General features: G+C 32.9%; 1 protein-coding gene across 4 annotated transcripts in view; it reads right to left on the bottom strand.

The window, feature by feature from the left end:
• Positions 1-20,086, bottom strand: part of NOX4 (NADPH oxidase 4) — a 135,586-nt gene that overhangs the window by 23,433 nt on the left and 92,067 nt on the right. For all 4 annotated transcript variants that reach the window (XM_039848333.1, XM_039848331.1, XM_039848330.1 and 1 more), the window contains 2 exons: positions 3,489-3,608; positions 1,841-1,949 (listed from right to left, as the gene is read on the bottom strand). In XM_039848333.1, the coding sequence (XP_039704267.1) occupies positions 1,841-1,949; positions 3,489-3,608 (229 nt within the window). The remainder of the gene's footprint in view (positions 1-1,840; positions 1,950-3,488; positions 3,609-20,086) is intronic.

Raw genomic sequence — 20,086 nt, forward strand, 5'->3', positions numbered from 1 at the left:
TGTCTGGAATAATACATTTAGCATAATGTTTTCAAGGTTCATCCATGTTGTAGCATGTCTCAGAATTTCATTCTTTTTAAGTCTGAATAGTATTCCATTATATGTATATGCCACATTTTCTTAATCCATTCATTTATCGATAGACATTTAGGTTGTTTCCACCTTTTGGCTATTGTGACTAATGCTGCTGTGAATATTGGTGTAAAAATATCTGTTCAAGTCATTGCTTTCAATTCCCAGAACTCATTTATTTTTCCATAAAATCTAAAGGCCTTATGTAATCTTCTTCCTTTAAAAAAGCATACATACCACCTCTCTGGTTGTTTTCCTTACTGTTTTCCCCCTTGTTTACTAAGCTTTGCCCACACAGCTCTCTCATCTTCCTCCAATCTTCCAAGCATACTACTGCATCAGAGTGCTTGCCTGTGAAGTTGGATCCCTTTGGCCTTAAAATTTTTCCCAAGACACCTGCCTAGTTTGTTCACTCACTTTACTCAGGTCTCTGCTCAAATACCATTTGTTTTGTGGACATTTCTGAATACGTGATATAAAGTAATATGCCCTCTGTTATTTATTCTTTGTTGCTTTACCTCACTTTCCTTTTCTTCTTTCTCCTAATTGGAATCAGACATCCTATTTCTTTATTGGTTTGTTGTCTATCTTCCCCACTTAGAATGTAAATCACATGAGATCAGACACTTTTTTTTTTGTTCTCCAATGTAGCTCCATGTCCTGGAACAGTTTCTAATTCATAGTAGGCAATTAGTAAATATTTGATGAGTGATAAAATGACTAACCGACTGAAGGAATGCATATATGCACAAAAAGGCATGTCTGATATTTATTGTAGTACTTTTCATAATAAAAAAGAAAATATTCGTCATTAGAGAGTGGTTAAAAAACTAGATACATCCATACTATGAAATATTCTACAGCAGTAAAAAAATGAGGTAACTCTATATGCACTATTACTAAAAATGTTCAAGACATAGAAATAAGTTTTAAAAAGCAACTTTAAGAATAATACAAATAGGATGCTAGAATTTATAGAACACTCATGAGTTATCTCTTGTTAAATAAATTGAATGGGGAATGTAGTAGGGGAGAACTTTGCTTATCTAAATTATTTTAAAAATCTGCACCAAAGATGTGTATGTGCATTACTTGTATAACTTGAAAAAAATAAAGATAGATACATTAATAGATATATAAAAGATTACATGTTGGATAGATGAAGAATTCTTGCTTTCACCGCTGCAAGAAATAAAACTTAGAATTTGGGATTTTTGACATTTGGCATAGTGTGCCAAAAGTCTGGTTATGGTCCATTTGGATTATTAAAGAAATAAGAGCTCTTAGAACAAAAGGTGGAAAGTACAGTAGTAATTGTCTGCTGATGTTTCCCTCTGTCTTCCTCTACCATCCCATATGCATACATTTGCATTCATCATATACACATATATGCACACACTACCAGCCATATGCATACATTTCTATGTTAAAATATTCCATTAGAATATATAAGTAAGCATTTCTATGTTAAAACATATTATTCATATAGACAGATATCTATGTATGTAATCTATATAGATATAGATGTAAATATAGATATAGATATCTATATAAGTAATCACAAATATCAATATCTGAAAAGGTATGTACCAATTAACAGATGTTACCTGTTTTTTTAAGTTTAGGAGAAATTTTTTCCTTCTTACTACTTGTCTGTATATTTTCCAGTTTATTCTACAGCAAGCATTTATTACTTCAGTAATTTGAAAGAAAATAACTATATTTTTAAAGTAAAAAATTGCAAAAGTAAAAACAAACCTAATTTTACCTTGTTATGTAACACACAGAGTAAGTCTGCAAACCAACGGAAGGATTGGATATTTCTGCACACCCAAATAAAATACAGCCTTCTAAGTTTGTATGGTTTCCAGTCATCCCTTTAAAATTAAAATAACATGACAGTGATTAGGATGGCAAAAAAATAAGTTAAGAATCCATGTATCTTCGAAAATTTTGCCCTTCATTAGTAAGTAACCAATAGAAAAACCAGTCATTTACATTCCAAGTGTCTGATATAAAACTTACTAAAACACCCAAATGAATCTAAACTGCTGACTCAAAGACATGATATACTCATGTTACACATGAATTTTAGTTCATACTTGTGAATATTATATGCATATCACCCACTTCCAGTTGAAGGTAATAAACTAAACTCCTCAATCAGAATAATACCGGCCCTGCATCTCAGAAAGTTCTTTATTTTCAGTGAATTCTATCACCTGGCGGGGCTCCAGTCATCATCAGTCTTGCCTGGCTTCCACGCAAAGTGAGCCAAAACCATTCCAGAAATTGGTTGTTTATCCCCTTCATAACATCATTAAAGAAGGAGATTTCACAACCACCTACTATGTAATGCATTCCAGTAACTCATGATTCCAAGCCTGGATTCCCATTTATAATTAGGAAGTAGGCTAGAGATTAAGAAAATACTCTTTCCTTAACTTTAGGTGTCCAAATAACTTGCAATATGTTTTCAGAAACACATGATTGCTGGCTTGAAATAACCTTCAAAAAATCCTAAATTCATATCAAGTATTTGAAATTGAAATATGATATCATTCAAACACATCACCTTTTGGGGGGGTACTACATTAAACAAATTTCATGCAAATTGTGTCTTGTTGAAAAGTGAATAGAATAGATTTGAGAATACTTTCATATTGTCATTTTGTTTGTGTTTTCACGACAATATTAATCAGTTAATTTTTGCTTATAATCCTAAAACTAAAATAACTGCAAATGTATTTCATGATTAAGAAATCTAACATCTAAAATTTCTATCTTTTGGTCTGTTATAAATTTGCTGAGTAACAGACCAAAAAATGAAGGCCTCATTTTGTCATCTCCTCAAACTTTCCCTGACATACTTCTACAATAATACTAGCCCTTTATTTCTATATCCCATTAATCTCTCTTCTTTTCATTGTAGTTCTAATATTCTCTGAAATAATGTTATTTATTAGTTTCTCACTGGTTTATTTTTACCTGCTTCATTTGAATGTAAGGTTTTTAAGGGCAGGCACTCAGCTTTATTTGTTACTGTGCTTCCAGTAACTATAAGATGGATTAGCACACAGGTGCTCAAAAATATTTGCTGACTGAATGGATAAGTGGTGTCACTTACCACTGATGAGGAAGTAGAGAAATGAAGGCTGGTGGAATGACTTTAATAGAGGATAAGGGCAGAGGAATGCATAATTGTGATACTGACATATTTTACAGGAGAGCATGCTGAAAGTCAAAGACCACATGATAAGAATCACTGAATTATTCCTCTCATCGACCAGTAAGTAAATGGAGTTCCTCCAACAAGTAGAAGGATTCAGTAAGGATTTACTTCATACTAAAAGAGAGATGTCTAAAATATTGGCAGTTCTCTATTTGGACTAATAAAATGGATCAAAATGACATACAGCAGAGTGTTGAGTATTGATGCAAATGGAGTTACTCCAATGCCTCCAGCCACGCAGAGGCTAACCTCATAGTTCAATGATTCCTCAAATGGACTTCCAAAGGGACCATCAATGTATAGCCTGTAGAGAAGACAGACAATGGTGGGAAAGATGAAAATGAGTTAAATTAATTTTCTGTAACATATAGCAAACATACTGAAAACAATTTCTAGGCTTTGTGATGGTTTAGGTCTTACTTCATCAAATTTCACAGTGATAAGCCAAAAAGAACAAGAAATGTTCATGAACTGTCCATATTAGAATAGTACATCTGTTTCTTAGCATACCTTTTTAGAGGTTAACAGTCATTTAACATATAGAAAAATGTATATAGGACCATGACAGATAGCTAAGGACAAGTTAAAGCTCTGATCATATTATATTACTATATTTGACTAAATTAAAATACCAACTGCTTTACTGTGTATATATTTAATAAATAATGTTCACGTTAATGGCAAAGTCAGTAGTAGAAATATTTACCAAAACATTTACTATGTGAACAGAAAAGTAATAGGAGAAAAGAAAAGAAACTAATACAGTTCCTCCTCTTGCCACAGTTAGGTTTTATTAGTATAGAAACAGCTGGAGAACAATCTCAAAGGAATTTCTAATTACTCTACTAGTGATTATATATTCAAATGTGTGTGTGCATGTCTGTGTGTGAAATCCTTAACTACAACAAAACTTGCTAATTGTTCACTCAATATTCATCCATTCTTTCTTATTTAAAAAAAATTAAAAAACAAATAAACAACAACAACAACAAAAACATTCATTCCATTCAGGGAAGCAAAGTACCAGCCAAAACACTACATTTCCCAGATTCTCGCATCCATTTCGGCTGTGTGACTATGTTCTGGTTAAAGGAGTATAAATGTAAGTGCAACTGGAAAAAGTGGAAGGCTCCTTGCAGGAAGCTGTCTCAGTTGAAAGTTGCATCTCTTTATTCCTCCACCTTTCTTTCCTCCTTCCTGGTACCTAAAATGTTGACTTGATGGTCTAAATACTTATCTTTGATGACTATAGAATTACCATACCGTCTATGAACTACCTAGTTCCAGATATCTTTGTGTTAAAAATAAAAATAAAAAACATACAAGGTGCTACTGTTTTAAAACTCTTTTTATTGTAAAAAAAATAACTTTGCTAAAAAATAGTAACATTTCTAAAAAGTACATTTGTGTTCTCAGCCTTACAATACACATGTCATTCATTGTTAGGAATGATTCCAACAGATCGCTTAAGATTAAGCATCTGTGGGCTTACCAGTTAAGTGTTTGCCAACTACATTTATGAATGGATAGTCTTTTGACCTGTAAGCTCTATGGCATGTAGTCTGTATTATATACTACTAATCATTGCCAAAATCTGTTTTCCTTTCCTCCTAGGTACTCAATAGACTATGTTTCCTGGGCTTTTTGTGATTATATTGAGCCTTGTGTCCAATTCTGACCACTGGGCTATGAGTGGAAGCAACATTTGTTATTTCTGGAGTGAGGCAGGAAAAGTTTTTCCCTTCCACATGACAACAGTCAAACTTTAAATGCTTAAGGTAGTGTTCTAAACATAGCAGAAATTCAGAAAATAGTGATGAATCATACACTCACAATATGCTTGATTCTTATATTTATTTCACTCAAACTTTACAACTTATTTACTCAACAAACAAAAAAACATATTTCAAAGTTAATAATACAGTATATTGGGTTCTTGATAGAAATCTCAAAATATCACTGGCTCAAAAACAACATATGAGAATTGATTCTACCAGTTTTTACCATGTAAGCAAATTTAGAACATAAACATTTAGCAACAAAATTGGGTAAAAATAAGTACTTCCAACAGTAAAAACTGGATTATTGTAAATCTGTACAACTATTTTAGAATCCACTAGACCTAGTGCCATCGTCTTAGTCATACACTCATTCATTCAACAAATGTTTTTCCCCTCCTGCAGTGTACCAGACACTGTTTCAAGTGTGTAGGATACAGAAGTGAGTAAGGTAGAAAAAGTCCCTGATCTCATGGTTCTTCTATTCTGGTAGGAAAAGAACTAGCCCTTAAGTAAAGATATAAAAAGATATATAATGCCACAGTGAAACATGCTTCTAAAAATAGGTAAAACATAATAATTATTGAGGCTAAGTGATTTGGCACATAAAAGTTCATTATAGTGTTCTGTTTACCTTTGTATATGCTTGAAATTTTGCATAGGCAGTTTAAATGTGCATGTGCCATTCAATCAGAGACCTAAATGAAGTGAAGGAGTAAGATATAAAACCATCTGAGAGAAGGATCTTTCCAGCAAAAGTAACAGAAAGTGTAAATAAACAAAGCATTCTTGGCTCAAGTATATATGCACACCAGCTAAACCCTTCTCAGGAAATTTCAGCTCAGCTTCTCTGTCCAATCTGCTGATAATTGTGTTTAAGAATTTTCTTTGTGAAGGACTAATGCTCTATTTGGACCATTCCATGCCGGTTTCTGTTGATTAACAAATATTTTAGCACCTATCTTATAAAAAGCACTCTTCAGGTGCTGGAAGTTATGGCTGTGAACAAGAGACAAAAATCCCTGTTCTTGTAGAAGGCTTCTCTTTGATGTGGTTATCTGACATCCTTCATTAGTGTATACTTATCGAGAATCTTCTAAATGCAAAGTTCTGGAGATATAAAAGTATAACTCTTGTCCTCAGCAATTTTGGTGCTGCCCCACTACTCTATATGCATGCCTACTTCCAAAAAGGAAAAACAGACACAGGGCATTTTACTTGAGTAGCCAAGGATAAGAGAAAGGACTCATTAAGCAATTACCTTTCCTACTTGTCTGCTTTCCAACTCCCTATCCCCACCCCCCACCTCCAAACACACACACATTCCTTACATCCCATATAACTCCTCTTTGGTGTTCCTGAATAACTTTGGCCAACAAGACAAGAACTCAAGGTTCTAGTCACTTACTAGGGTTGGGTCATCAGTAAGTTATTTGTCCTATCTAAATCTGGTTTCCTACATCTCTAAAAGGAGCAAACAGATGTGATAACACAGAAAACACCTGCTAAGGACTGTAGAGGGCCACAAGTAAATGCTTGTTTTGTTAATGGCATCGATGAGCACCTACAGTCCACTGTCAGGCCATCTGAGAAGTCCAGCATAATACAGGAAATGGACCAAGTTCAGGATGAGTTAAAAAAAAATGTAGGTGAGAATGTGATTTGAAGAACCTTAGAGAATCAGCTGTTTTTTCACTGGAAATCCTTTTTGCACAAAGCGAAACAAAATTTTGATTTTTTTGAGAGGAAAGATGAAAAATGAAATTACTGGTAATTGATTAGTTGGCAACACCTGGGCCTCTGAGGAAGGCAGAAAGAGGAACTACTTAAATCATTTTTTACATGTATAACCTGGTTAATGTGCAAAATCCATTGCCTTTAATTTATAAGCAGTGACTTTTTTCTCCCTTAGTACCTCGTTTTTAAAAGAATGCTACATTATTACTATCATTACATATGTGACAAGATTATAGAAACTAAAGGCAACTATTCAAAGTCTTGCAACAACATAGTAGAGGTGAGATCAACCTGACATATTTTTAAAGTTCATGATGACCAATGAAAAGTTCCTTTAAGAAAATTGTGAATATAAGAGAATTCTAAGAAAAGGAAGAATCGTTTTCCCTAGCCCACGCAGAAATATATAAACATTTTTTTAAATACGTTTTTCTCTTTAAAGTAGAATTCATTAAATGTTAATGGTTTAACTGTTTTAATGAGTAACATTGATCAGCTGATACACCAGTTATATTAGATCTCCTTTTCTCAGTGAAGAAATCCATCAGTTATAAATTAACTTAACTATATTAAAAAATAAATGTACAACCAAAACTTCTTGAAATTGTATTTTCCAGTATTTCTTATCATATCTCCCAAAACACATTGATAACATAATTAATTAAAAAGAACTTATTTTGAGAATCTGAGGAAAGAACTAGTTAGAATTCATAAAATTATTTTAAGAAAAAATCTCTATTAATTAAAAAATAGATATTAATTGTACTAGTATTTCCCAAAAGGGATTTCAAGGGACAATAAAATATGGGGGAAAAAAGTGTCTCATAGTCAAATAAATTTAGGAAATGTGTTAAGAAAAATTTTATTTTATTCGTGTGATTTTTAAAAAATATCTTTAATTCAAAAGTTCTCCAGGCTTTTAACATGCCAAAGTGCCTCAATAATTCCCAAGTAGGCAATACATGATACTCTGTAAAAACATATTTCACCACAAACTCCTTCTCTCCACAAAATGTCTGTTAAGATTTTAGAGAATAGAGAACAATTTAGGAAATGGAGACCTAGAATCAAGAAAAAGAAAAGGTACTTTTCTTTAACAGGTTAATTCCCTTGTGTGGTTTAACAAAAGATAACTTTAGCTACAATAGACATTGCAAAAATTGTTTTAAAGATTAAATAAGCAGGAGGGAGAATTAATGTGCTTTTATTTAATTCAACATATAATAATGGAAGTTTTACTATGAGTAAGGCCCACTACCAACTGCTGCAGACAAAAAAAAAAGAAAGAAAAAGAAAGAAAGAAAGAAAGAAAGAGAGAGAGAGAGAGAGAGAGAGAAAGAAAAAAAGAAAGAAAAGAAAGAAAGAAAGAAAGAAAGAAAGAAAGAAAGAAAGAAAGAAAGAAAGAAAGAAAGAAAGAAAGAAAGAAAGAAAGAAAGAAAAAGAAAGAAAGCAAGCAAGCAAGCAAGCAAGCAAGCAAAAACCAGAGGTGAGTAATTGCAATGTCTGTACTCAAGGAGGTTAGAAAAAGGAAACTGGCTAGAACAAACATACACAAGTATAAAAAAATAAGGCACAATTTGAGAACTTAAGTGTGTTATAGATCCATATGACATATACACAATACTTTGTACTTTTCACATATCTATCATAATCTTAACACTTTATGAGATAGGTGCAATATTATCATCCTCATTTAACAAATGAGAAACCTGAGGCCACAAGAGATGCCATGACCAGTCTGAAGTTTCCCACCTCCTGGATGGGATACTGGATTGGAGGAGGAAATAGGGTGTGAGGAAGAATAAAAGGTGAGGAGAGAGAGACCAGGGTCCAGTCCTTAAAGAAAATCTGTTAGGTTATGCATCTCAGTCACAGATCCAAATACATATTTCTGTCTGAAAATAAGATGTGCTTTTGTGACAGTCAGTGAGAACTATCAGAAACTAACTTGTGAGAACTATCCGATGTGAGAACTATCAGAAACTAACTTGCTCGCACACAGGCGGGAAAAGAGCACCATTGTTGCACAGCTGCTTTGAGTAGCCTTGTACTGTACTGAATCATGCAGCTGATAAAAGCGAAAAGAATGTATACAGACACTTTGCTAATGATAGCCTTTGCAGGGATAGAAAAAGGAAACCATTATTTTTAGCAAAAGCTAGATGGTGTCAAATGTTGCAATTGTTCAGTGGTGTTTAGGTTTTATAGCCATGCACTTACAACTTTTTTAAAAACTACTTTTATTATGCAGAGCCCAGCGAGGGAGGGTTGGAGTTAGCTTTGTTACAATTCTGAAATTCTCTGTCCCCAACTTCTCTGTAACCATAAAACTATCATTTAATTACATATTTTGATAAATATAAGTTTCTTAGGAATTAAGATTTCACATCATAAAAGAATGAACTTTATTCAATAAACATTTTTAAAGAATAAACAACAATTATGATGTGCTAATGTAAGACAAAAGATCTTGTTATTATTAGCCATATCCAATGAAAGAGTAGGCTATAAGAGGGTAGTATAAAAAGTAAACTAAATATTTTTTATTAATAGCCATTAGGTGGATACAGCACAATTGTATGATGTTTTAAAGATTAAAAAGCACATCTATATAAATTTCTTTTCTTAATTATATTTAATGGGGTAACACTGGTTAATAAAATTATATAGGTTTCAAGTGTACAATTCAATAATACACCATATGTATATTACATTGTGTGTTCACCATCCAAAGTCAAATCTCCTTCTGTCACCATATGTTTGACCCCTTTTACCCTTAACTACCTACTTCTCTCCCCTAATAACCACTAAACTCTTGTCCATATCTATGAGTCTTTATTTGTCTTGTTTGTTTTTGTTTTCAGTTTTATACCCCACATATAAATTTCTGATTTGATCTCAGACCAATCTATGTCAGTAAAATATGGCAAAAATGGGTATTCTTCCACATATTCTACCTGGGTTGATGTCAAAGGAGATGTTACTTTTAATGAAGTTTCGGACTATAACAAGCCTCCGGGGCAGTGAGGTTTCTATAGGAAATAGCTATTTTCGAACTAAACCAGACAGCCCAAGGATAATTTTTTTACCAAAATAAATTTATGGAAAGATACTACAATACAAAATCATTAGTCTGTTCCTTGTCTAACCTGACAATAGAGCTATGCAATTGGCACAGTGCTGTGTGCTTTAGATGAATTATTTATAATTATTAAATAAGAGTAATATGGTGTTATTCCACTTTATTGTTTAAAAGCTAAGATTCTGCAAGTTTAAATATTTGCTTAAAGCCAACATCTAATAAGCCACACGTCTACCATCAGAATAAATTCCATTTCTGTTTATAAACAAAGTAAAAACGTCTTTCTCAATTAGGAGTTTGCTCTAATTCTTTCAATCAGAGAAATAATTAATTGAACCTTTATCTATGATTAGTTATTCTCTTTATGTTCAGAAATATTTTTACTTGAAAGTCTATCTTATCTGAAATAATTTTTCTTTGGTTAGAATCTCTCTGCTACATTATTTGCCTTCTTTAACTTTCAGCCTTTCTATATCTTTATGTTTTGTGTGAATCTCTTGAAAACAACTTACTGCACTATCTCATATTCTCAATCTAGTCTGACAGCCTTTTCCTTTGAACTGTAGAATTTAGTTTGATTTTGTGGAATTACTTACCACAATATCATCTTGTACTGTTTATTGATCCAACCTTTTTCTTGTTTCTTCCCCTCCCCCTTTCTTTTCTTGACTATTTTTACATTAAGTGTTTGTCTCTGCTTTTAGTTTTTTATAAGTAAATTATGATGTTTCCCACGATAAATTTATTTTTATTATGTTGAGATTTATTAGTAACCCTGAATTTGAGCTATTATTTTTTCAAATATTACATCTCCTATACTGTTTCTCTCTCTTTTTCCTTTCCTTTTGGATTTCTAATATAAAGAAAGGCAGGAACTTCTCATTCCATCCACAATACTTCTTAACCTTTCTTTTATATTTTCCATATCTTTGTCTCTCTGTGCTGCATTCTGGATATTTGTTTTATTTGACAATTTATTTACTCTATGATTGTGTTAATCTGCTAAATTTATAATATTGTATCTTTCATTTCTAGAAGTTCTATTGGCCCTTTTCAAAAGTACCTTGAGTCTTACTCGTCCCATGTCTTATTATTTTAATGCTGTTTCAATTCTTTAGAGATATTAAACATTTTTTTATACTTTTTGAATATATAATTTCTACTAACATGTGCTCATGGTGTTTTGTCTCCTCATTTAAAGGAAATATGAGCTCATATTCCTTGGTGCCTTATGTATAGGAATCCTTTGAGAATTAAAATGTGTCCCCCAAAAGAGAATTTTTATTTTCTCCTTCCAGGCAATAGGAGAATGCCATAAATCTAAAAGCACTTTGAACTAAATTTTCATCTCTGGGTTTATTGAGCTACATATATATTATAAATCTACCATTCTAACCCAAGTGAGATGGAGCTTGTGGATACTAAATATCTGGGGAGATTTTTTAAAAAAATTTTCCTAGAGTCAAGGACAAAATAAGTCAATTATCTCTGCTATCTCCTTCTGCAGAGCAGATTATTTAATCTTTACTTTATCCAGTGATGATGTTTCACTTAAGGATTTAAGGCCATTTGCAGAGGTCTCTGATCTGCTCTCCAACTCTCCTCAGAGTCCAGGTCTTATCTCTGTTCACCACAAATATAGTCCATTAAAACTGGTTCTAGTATTTTGGAGAATAAATAGATATGTTGTTTAGAGCAAATATGAACTCAAACACTCACTTTACTTACTCATTTAGATAGGAATTTTTTTGTGGTTTATGACTCCAAGGAATTTCCTTCATGTCCTACCATCTCAAACATGCAATAAAATATTAGTGCGTGTGTGGTAGGACACATTCTTACATTTTCTGTACCAGTAAGATTATTATTGAGTATTTAGTATGCTATATTATATTTATTTTCCCTCTTAAATATACACCCACACAATTGTAGATGAATCCCCACTACTGGACTTAGTTCCTATAGAAAATTAAGAATAAAAAAACATTTTTTGTATTGATTTTGCTTGTTGTGCTGGCTAACATTTTTTGTATTGATTTTGCTTGTTGTGCTGGCTGTGTTTGCTTTGTTGTGTTGTGATCTGCTAACAAGAAACTTGAAACTTTTATTAACATGTAATAGCTCAAATAATATTTTTTTAAAAAGCTACCAAACTCTTTAAACTGTTTAAACACTAGGTAGTTAACTGGAAACAAATTATAAACTGACCAACCCTTAGTAAATTTTCAAGTGTAACATCTAGCAAATTTCACACTCCACTCCAACATATATTTAAACACAGCTGCAACCCTTACTAAAATAAAATTATCTCTGAAAGCTTTTAGAGACAATATATTCAGTTAAAATACTTTTTAAGATTGAGTTTATACCTATAGACTTTTGTACTATAATTAGTCTTTCCAACAAAAAAGTATTATTTTATAAATTGTATTTAATTTGAACTGTCGTTTATTTAGATGGTCATGAATCCTTATATTTTCTATGGCTTACTATGTTTTTAGGCTCAAATATTTTACAATTTTTTTTTCAAACAAGTTATTCCATCCTTCTCCTAACTCCTTTTTCTACATGGCAACTTTCCTCTTGCTAAAAGCAAGGTAATAGCAGGTCTTTATCTTAATTTCTCGCTAATCTTAGCTGCACAAACTTTTAAACCTCAAATTTCTTTGCATTATATTTTGTTTTTGCCATGTCTTTTCCATTAGTTTAGAGAGCTCAGTTTAACTAAGAAATAGACCATGATTTCTATCATTATTTTTCATCTTATCATCACAGCTGGAAAAAAAAAAAGAGGGGTTAGAGAAGAAACAGAAAAAAATAGAACAAATAAAAGTACAATGTAATTCAATGTAAATGAACTAAAAATCAGTTCAAAGGAAAAGACTGTCAGACTAGAATTAGAAAGTAATAGCTCTTTTAAGAGATTCACCTAAAATATAAGGATAAAAAAATGTTAAAAGTTTAAGGATATAGAAGGGAAATTCTAACTGTTGCATAATAATTATAGTTACAATGATTTCTAATAAAATAAACTTTATGGAAAAAACATTACTATAGATATGTTGTTACTAATGATTGATAATTCAGCTGAATGTGCTTTTTCAGATTTCCTTTGTAATCAAAGACAGGTGACTATGGGGAGAGAGGCTTCTCTATCCTATTCTCTTTTTTTTCTGCTTAGCGCTGAGCACTTCTCTTCCCTGGTGACAGTTGTAATAAATTTCACTTTGAAAGGAATAAAAAGCCCCTCATTAGGCTTTGACTAATATATTGTGGCACATTCCTATTCAAAGTGTGGTTCTTGAACCAATAGCATCAATTTTACCTGAGAACTGGTTAGAAAGACAGACTCTTAGGCCCCGCTTCAGACTTACTGAATCAGAACCTGTGTTTTATTTTACTAAGATATCCAAGTAATTCTCACACATATTAAAGTCCGAGAAGCACTGCTCCAGTGCATCTTTCCAGATAACTCTGTTGATGTCAATTATAATGTGAGAACGTCCCTCTATTTTTCTCTTGTATTCTGTGAATATTATCTTTTTTGGACTAATAAAAAGTGATGATTTAGTGATTTCAAGAGCTGGAGGATAATGTCGCTACCTCAATGTAAATCTTCCCCCAAACTGTATGAACACTAAAGAATGGAAATAAAATCACAAATAATCCATGACTTTAACATTACTAGAAGACAAAGAATAGCTATTGTAGAAAAATAATCACTAAATACCAACAGAAAAAGTGGTTGAAATGGAAGACAGGAAAAGAATGCCCAAAACATACATACATACATACATACATACATACATACATATATATATATATATATATAGTCTCTGAAAATAAAACAAAACTAAAACAATGACACAAAATTATATTTAAAAATATAATCTAAGTAAGAATTTAGAATACAATCAATAAAATATCAACCTATAAAGTTATACAGCCTTTGGAAATTAAATATGATATTACTACATTTTGTGGGTATATGGATTTTAATGTTCTGCCTCATCTTCCCCTGACATTTTTTGCTTCCCTATGTGACTCTAGAATAACAGAACTCTAAAATGATGAATTTCAGTTTTGACTGCATTATTTCTCTGACAGAATGAAATAATCACTCTATTTCTATTATTTTTTGTTGTTCTAGCTTCTATGCTTACTAATAAATTGATTAGTGGCTCCTAATATATGAGGAAATTGTATAATTAATAACTAAAACTCATGGAAGAAAAGTATGTAACACAAAATACTACACATGACTGTGCTTTGAAAACAATAAAACACTATAAGAAAAAACATATTTTCATAAATACAGCTAGCCCTACTGTCTAGGCATCACCAGATTTCCTCCTTGGATTTTATCGGTAACTCAAAACCCAAGAAAATCAGAACGCTATGTTAAAATAGTTTAACCTAGTTGTCATCTCCAATTGCTGGCACATAATAGGCACTAAACGAATATTTGTTGAAAGAAGTACTAAAAGAATAAAATATGCTCAAGATGTTCATTTGCCTTTTACTTTAATTTAGAGACCTAATATAGTTGAGACCTCATACACTGTGAAGACGAATGCTCGCCGTAGGGTAAATGTTATGTTCTCAAAATTTTCACAGCAATTACTTTCAGTACAGAAATTTCAACAGTAGAAATAAGCCTTTTGAAATCTAAGTAGGAGGAAAACTACATCTTAAAAGAGTTATTAAAGAAAATTTAAAGAAGATGAATAATAAAAAATATATTTTTTCATATATAGCAATATAGTAAATTAGCAAGTAGCCTCTGAAACCCTGTTTAAATCCAGGCTTCACCAGCTAGTAGCTATATGACCCTAAGCAAGTTTCATATCACTTGTATCTCAATTACATCCTTTATAAAGAGAAGGCGATAGAAATAATGTACATCTCACTGGTTATTTTAAAGATTAAATAAGATAATTCAGGCAAGGCAAGGACCATTGGTTTTCTACTTTTTATTTATTTTCCCTTTTTCATTCCCACTTTGGGTGTGGTGTTAATGTTTAAGAAAAGAAAAGAACTGTATTTCCCACCCTTTTGTACAAATGGTGTGGGCCATAAGACACAGTTTAGGCTAATTAGGTATAAGTACAAGTTTTGGGTTGGGGTTCTGATACGTTTCTCAAAATGGAGGCTGTGTACCTTTTACACCTTTTGCTCTTCTTCCTCTGTCTGAAACAAGGATATGATGGCAAAGCTGAAGGAGTCATCTTGCAATCGTGAGAGGGAAAGGGAAAGGTTGCTGCAGACACCTCAGATGTAATATGCTGACACAGCACCGATACCAGAGCCACTTATCTCGGTACTTTTTGTTACATGAGAAAAATAAGCCTCTGTCATTTTTAGCTACGTTTGTTTTATGTAGCTGAATGCTCATACACATGATAAACTTTTAATATACTACCTGAACACAGTAAGCATTTGATAAATGTTAGATATTATTAATAATAAAGTGTTGCAATTTACATCCTTTTTATGCTGATGTAAATGTACCCTTTTCGAATAATTATTTGCCTTTTGTATTTTTTTCTGATTAGCTTTGACTTAAAAAAAATTCTAATAAATAAAATAAATTATATAAGACTCTTACCTCTAAACCCTAAAATGAAGTATAAAAACAATAGAAACTCTTCATTGAACATTTCATTTAATCCAGGGCCTACAATAAATATTCTATATACACCTTCACTCTTAATCCATACAACATCTTCACACAGAAAGATATAATCTCCCTTTACTGAAGTGAGAACTAAAACTCAAATACATTATGTAATTTTCTCAAGGCCACCCTTCTATTAAGGGGAAAGACTATCATTAAATTTCTTGTGAGTCTGACTCCAAAGCTCATTTCCTTAACGATCACATATTAATCATTACAGTCAATTTTACATTATTTTGGTTAGGATTAATAATACATCTTGGCAAAAAATCTGAAAAGGGTGCATTGTGCCAACAAATTCCTGGAAAATCCTGCTTTGCAGACTAAAAGGGTTTAGGGCCATCCTTCACAATTCTTTCATCTGGGAAAGAGACGAACATAATTAACAGTTCCCCTTGGAGAGGATGGCATTGTAGTTTTAAACCATTCCATTCCTAGAAAATAATTATATCAATAAAAAACAACAAGAAGGGAGAGAAAGTTATAAAGCCTGAGATAGTCTTCAAAATCTTCTATCTTTCTCCAGTGGTCCTCAAACATTAGTGTCCATCACTATTTCCTGGAGGGTTTATTAAAACACAGAGTGCTGGGTCCTACCGCCAGATTTTTGAGTCAGTAAGTCTGGGGTAAAGTCTGAGAATCTGTGTTTCTAACAATATCTCATGTGAAACTGATATTTTTAGTAGAGCAGGTAAGGAGGACAAGGAGGGAGCTGGTACATGTGATGATTTTAAATATGGTGATCAGGGTAGGCCCTTGACATGTGAGTTAAAATTTAGTGGGAGGTGATGGCTGGTAGTCACATTGTTTAGACTTCAGGAACAACTTAAAGAAATAAACTTCACCATCAGAGGGCTAAGAAATCTCTGTAACTAATGGGTGTTATTATCTAATGCAATCTTATACATACATAAAAGCAATACTGTTTGAAAAAACACTTTAATTGATGTTTGTTTCTTGGAGTTCTGAATCATTCGGTCAAAGCCTTACAAACAGAAGGCATTAATTAATTTAGGGAGAAAACTCTTTGACAAGGAATTCCCATAAAACAGGCATATTATCAAAATTATACTACCATAATCATTATGAACTGATAAATTTAATATCACTGGCTTTTAACTGCCGTTTTAATATTCATTTAAGCTATAAAGTTCATAAACTGTTTCTAAAATAATTGTTTAACTCTGATAATATCTCAGTCTTCTAGAGCCTGGAATATTGTTGAGAGGCTATAAATCACCTTATGCAAAAAGGAGGTAGTTTCTATCTAAGGATATTAAATTGGATTTTAAGATTTTAACAAAGGGAGAACATCAGGCCACTTTGTCTCTCAACTGATAGACAACCTCTGAGTCAAAACAGACAAACAAAAATATCAAAAAACTAGAAATAACTGATGTCTGAGAAGATATATGACAGCTGAGAATGTAGGATGGGCAGACCAAGGAGAGTAAATAGCTCTTAAGGTGCTTGATAGAGCATCACTCATGCTTAACTTGTCTACTAGAAACTGTTTTACTTCCTCAGCTTATTTTGAGATTTCAGCTGCATGACCTTTCAGCTATAGGCTTGTCTTGGCCCTGTCCTTGAACCAGTTCTCGTCTGTGTCCACACTGAGTTATTCTCTCGCTTAGCACTGAGGCATCTTTATTGCTTGCCCATTAGCCTTATACTAATAGAGTTTCTTGACATCATATATCTGAGCCAGAGTCTTCATAATTTCAACAGTGCCTCAGTTTTTGTAGGTTTCTTTATTTTCTTTTTCCTTTTTTCTTTTTGGTGGTTTGCCTTGCTTTTGCAGTCCTGATGGCAGAGTTTTTAATCATGGGGCCTACTACCTACAGATAGACCAGCTTCATTCTGACAATTTTGCTTGTCTAGATTTGCAAATATCTGGGAATCCTCATTACTATCTTCCACACTCTAGTTAGAATATTAACTCTTTCAGATCTCTTGCCAGCCAGGTGTTAGAATATCACCCACTATATAAAAGAACATCTAAGTTTAGCAATGATAAGATGAGAGACAGAAATCCTTTAATGAAGGGCAATACTAAAATATGTCTACTGTAAGAAATGTTATGAATAGCTGTGATTGTGGAAACTGTACCAGAACAGCTGTGAACTACTCACAAGTAGGCACACAATAGAAAGAGCTCCTGCCTGATTAATCACTCTCCAAACAGATCGCGAAGCCCAGAGGCTTCTTTGTCAGGCAGAACAACATGTCCCTCTGGCAGGATCTAGACTGCAGTGAAAACACCAAAGCAGACCACGTGGTTGAACCTCTGCATCTGCCCTGAAGTGAACCATGGCTTTGAGAAAAGGTAGAACAGAGCTGAGAATGAGGATAGTGATGAGAATTCATGTTTGCAAAAGGCCAGGTACTGTGTATCATTTTATTTAATAGTCACAAAACCTTACAAGATAGAATTATACGAGGCATTGTGCATTCCTCAAAACATTAGAGCGAAAGTACTTGTGAAATAATAAGAAATATATGTATTAGTATCTGCCCCTGGTCCCTGACACAGAGCTCCTAAAACCCTTATAAATAGGGAATCCAGGAGAATCTTTTGTGGCAGTGTTTAGTTTTTGACCCTGGTTTCTGACACAGAGCTCCCAAGACCTTTGTAAATTCTTAAGGGAAAATTCAATTTTACGTGAATTACTTCGACAGGAAAGAACTTTCAATTTTTCTGTGAATTTATTACATTTCTTTATAATGTGTAGTTCTTAGACCATTGCTATAATGAATTTCTCCATTAAGCTCTGATTCTGCTTTAAGAGACTTCAGGTCTCTTAAAGCTATAGACTATGCTCTAATCATTACTGTGTTCTCAGTAATTGTGACCATCTCAGGTACTCAGAGGTTGTTCAATAAATGAACGAGAGGCAGTACAGAACAATTAAGTACAATTTGGGGGCCAAATAGGAGCCAGCTCTGACATGTGAGTTTGGGTAAGACATTGAACTCCTTTAAATCTAAATGGCCTAATACACAAAATTTATAAAACTAGGAAAATAATACTACCTAACCCGTAGTGGGTAATAAGGATTAAATAATGCATATAGCACACATAACAATTCCTGGCATATAGAAAGTGTTCATCAAGTATTGTTGCTTTTTATTTTTATGAATGGGAATAATTTAGCTCAAGTGGCAAATATATTGCAGACAGCAGATTGAACAAACATTACTGAACGGGTAGGGTTCTTTGGAAGAGGAATTCAAAGCTTCCCTTGGGAATAAAAAGGAAGATAAGCTGGAAAATAGATGAAATCTGGCAAGGTCATCTGAGGCTTTGCACTTTATCACCCAATATCACTGTTCAATGCCATTTTTAAGCAGCCCATTGGAAATGGCATTGAGTTGAGACATTGCTTTTTGGCCCAAACAGCGAAGGTTGTTCTTTGGTGTCAAAGTAAGCCAAACAGGAACAACTCTGAATTTGTCTCAAATAATACTCCTCTCTCTAAACAGTTCTGACATTAAGCATTTCAGAGAATTTGATCTTTATGAGAACCTAATAGAGATATGCAACATTTTGTTCCTTTATTTTCTCTCTAAATATAATGGTTAAACTTTCCAGAGCCACTGGATCATGTTTCTCTGGCCTAATTGCCAAAATTAGGTCGCAAGTCATTTATGCCAAATCTCCTCAACCATTTTACATCTCCAAGCTGCATTTACAATGATAGGAACATTTATAGCTACCCTCTAGTCTAAATACTTTTTAACCCTAAATCATTCAAAGTTAATAACAACTACACCAACTAAGAAATGAGCAACAAAACTTAGGTTTCATTTTCTCCATTTCTTTCCTCTTAACTATGAATCAACAACATTTATTTTGTATTAAGTATATATTTATTTTCTTCTTTTCACTCATCTCTGTCTGACAATAGTCACAGCTATTCATACTCTCAGAATTTCCATGGCATAATGTCCTCAATTACATCTTGATGAAAATGGGATGTGTCTGGCTTTGGCAATGGGTCAAGTGCAAGTTTACGAATGTAAAAATGTAATTAGTGAACAACATTATATTGTAGGACAATGTTTCTCAGCACCATTGCAAGTAATAATTTTTTTTTAAATGGCTTTCCCTTAAAACACACACACGTACACACATACATTTCAAGAACTAGTCAGTTCTTCATGAGTATTTTTCCCTTTTTAAATAAAGGATACCCTTTTCCATGTTTCATTATCTATTAGGTGTCTTAAGATCATAGAGATACTACACTGACTAAAGAAACCACCCCCCCACCTCAATCCAAAGTACCACAGTCCATTAGCAAGCCTACATTAACTAGTGTAGAGTGAGCCTCACTTAAAGGTCAGCTACATTATGCTCTATAAATATCACTGTAACACTACATAATATAGAGCAAATAAGTTGCTTCTAAACCCATGTATTAGCTCTTAAAATATAACTCTCATTAATAAAATCTATATTCAGTGAGTCAGTAAAACAACCAGAAAAGTGAGGGGAAAATTTTTCA

This window comes from Pteropus medius, unplaced genomic scaffold (assembly GCF_902729225.1).
Source record: "Pteropus medius unplaced genomic scaffold, Ma_sr-lr_union100, whole genome shotgun sequence".
Taxonomy (NCBI): domain Eukaryota; kingdom Metazoa; phylum Chordata; class Mammalia; order Chiroptera; family Pteropodidae; genus Pteropus; species Pteropus medius.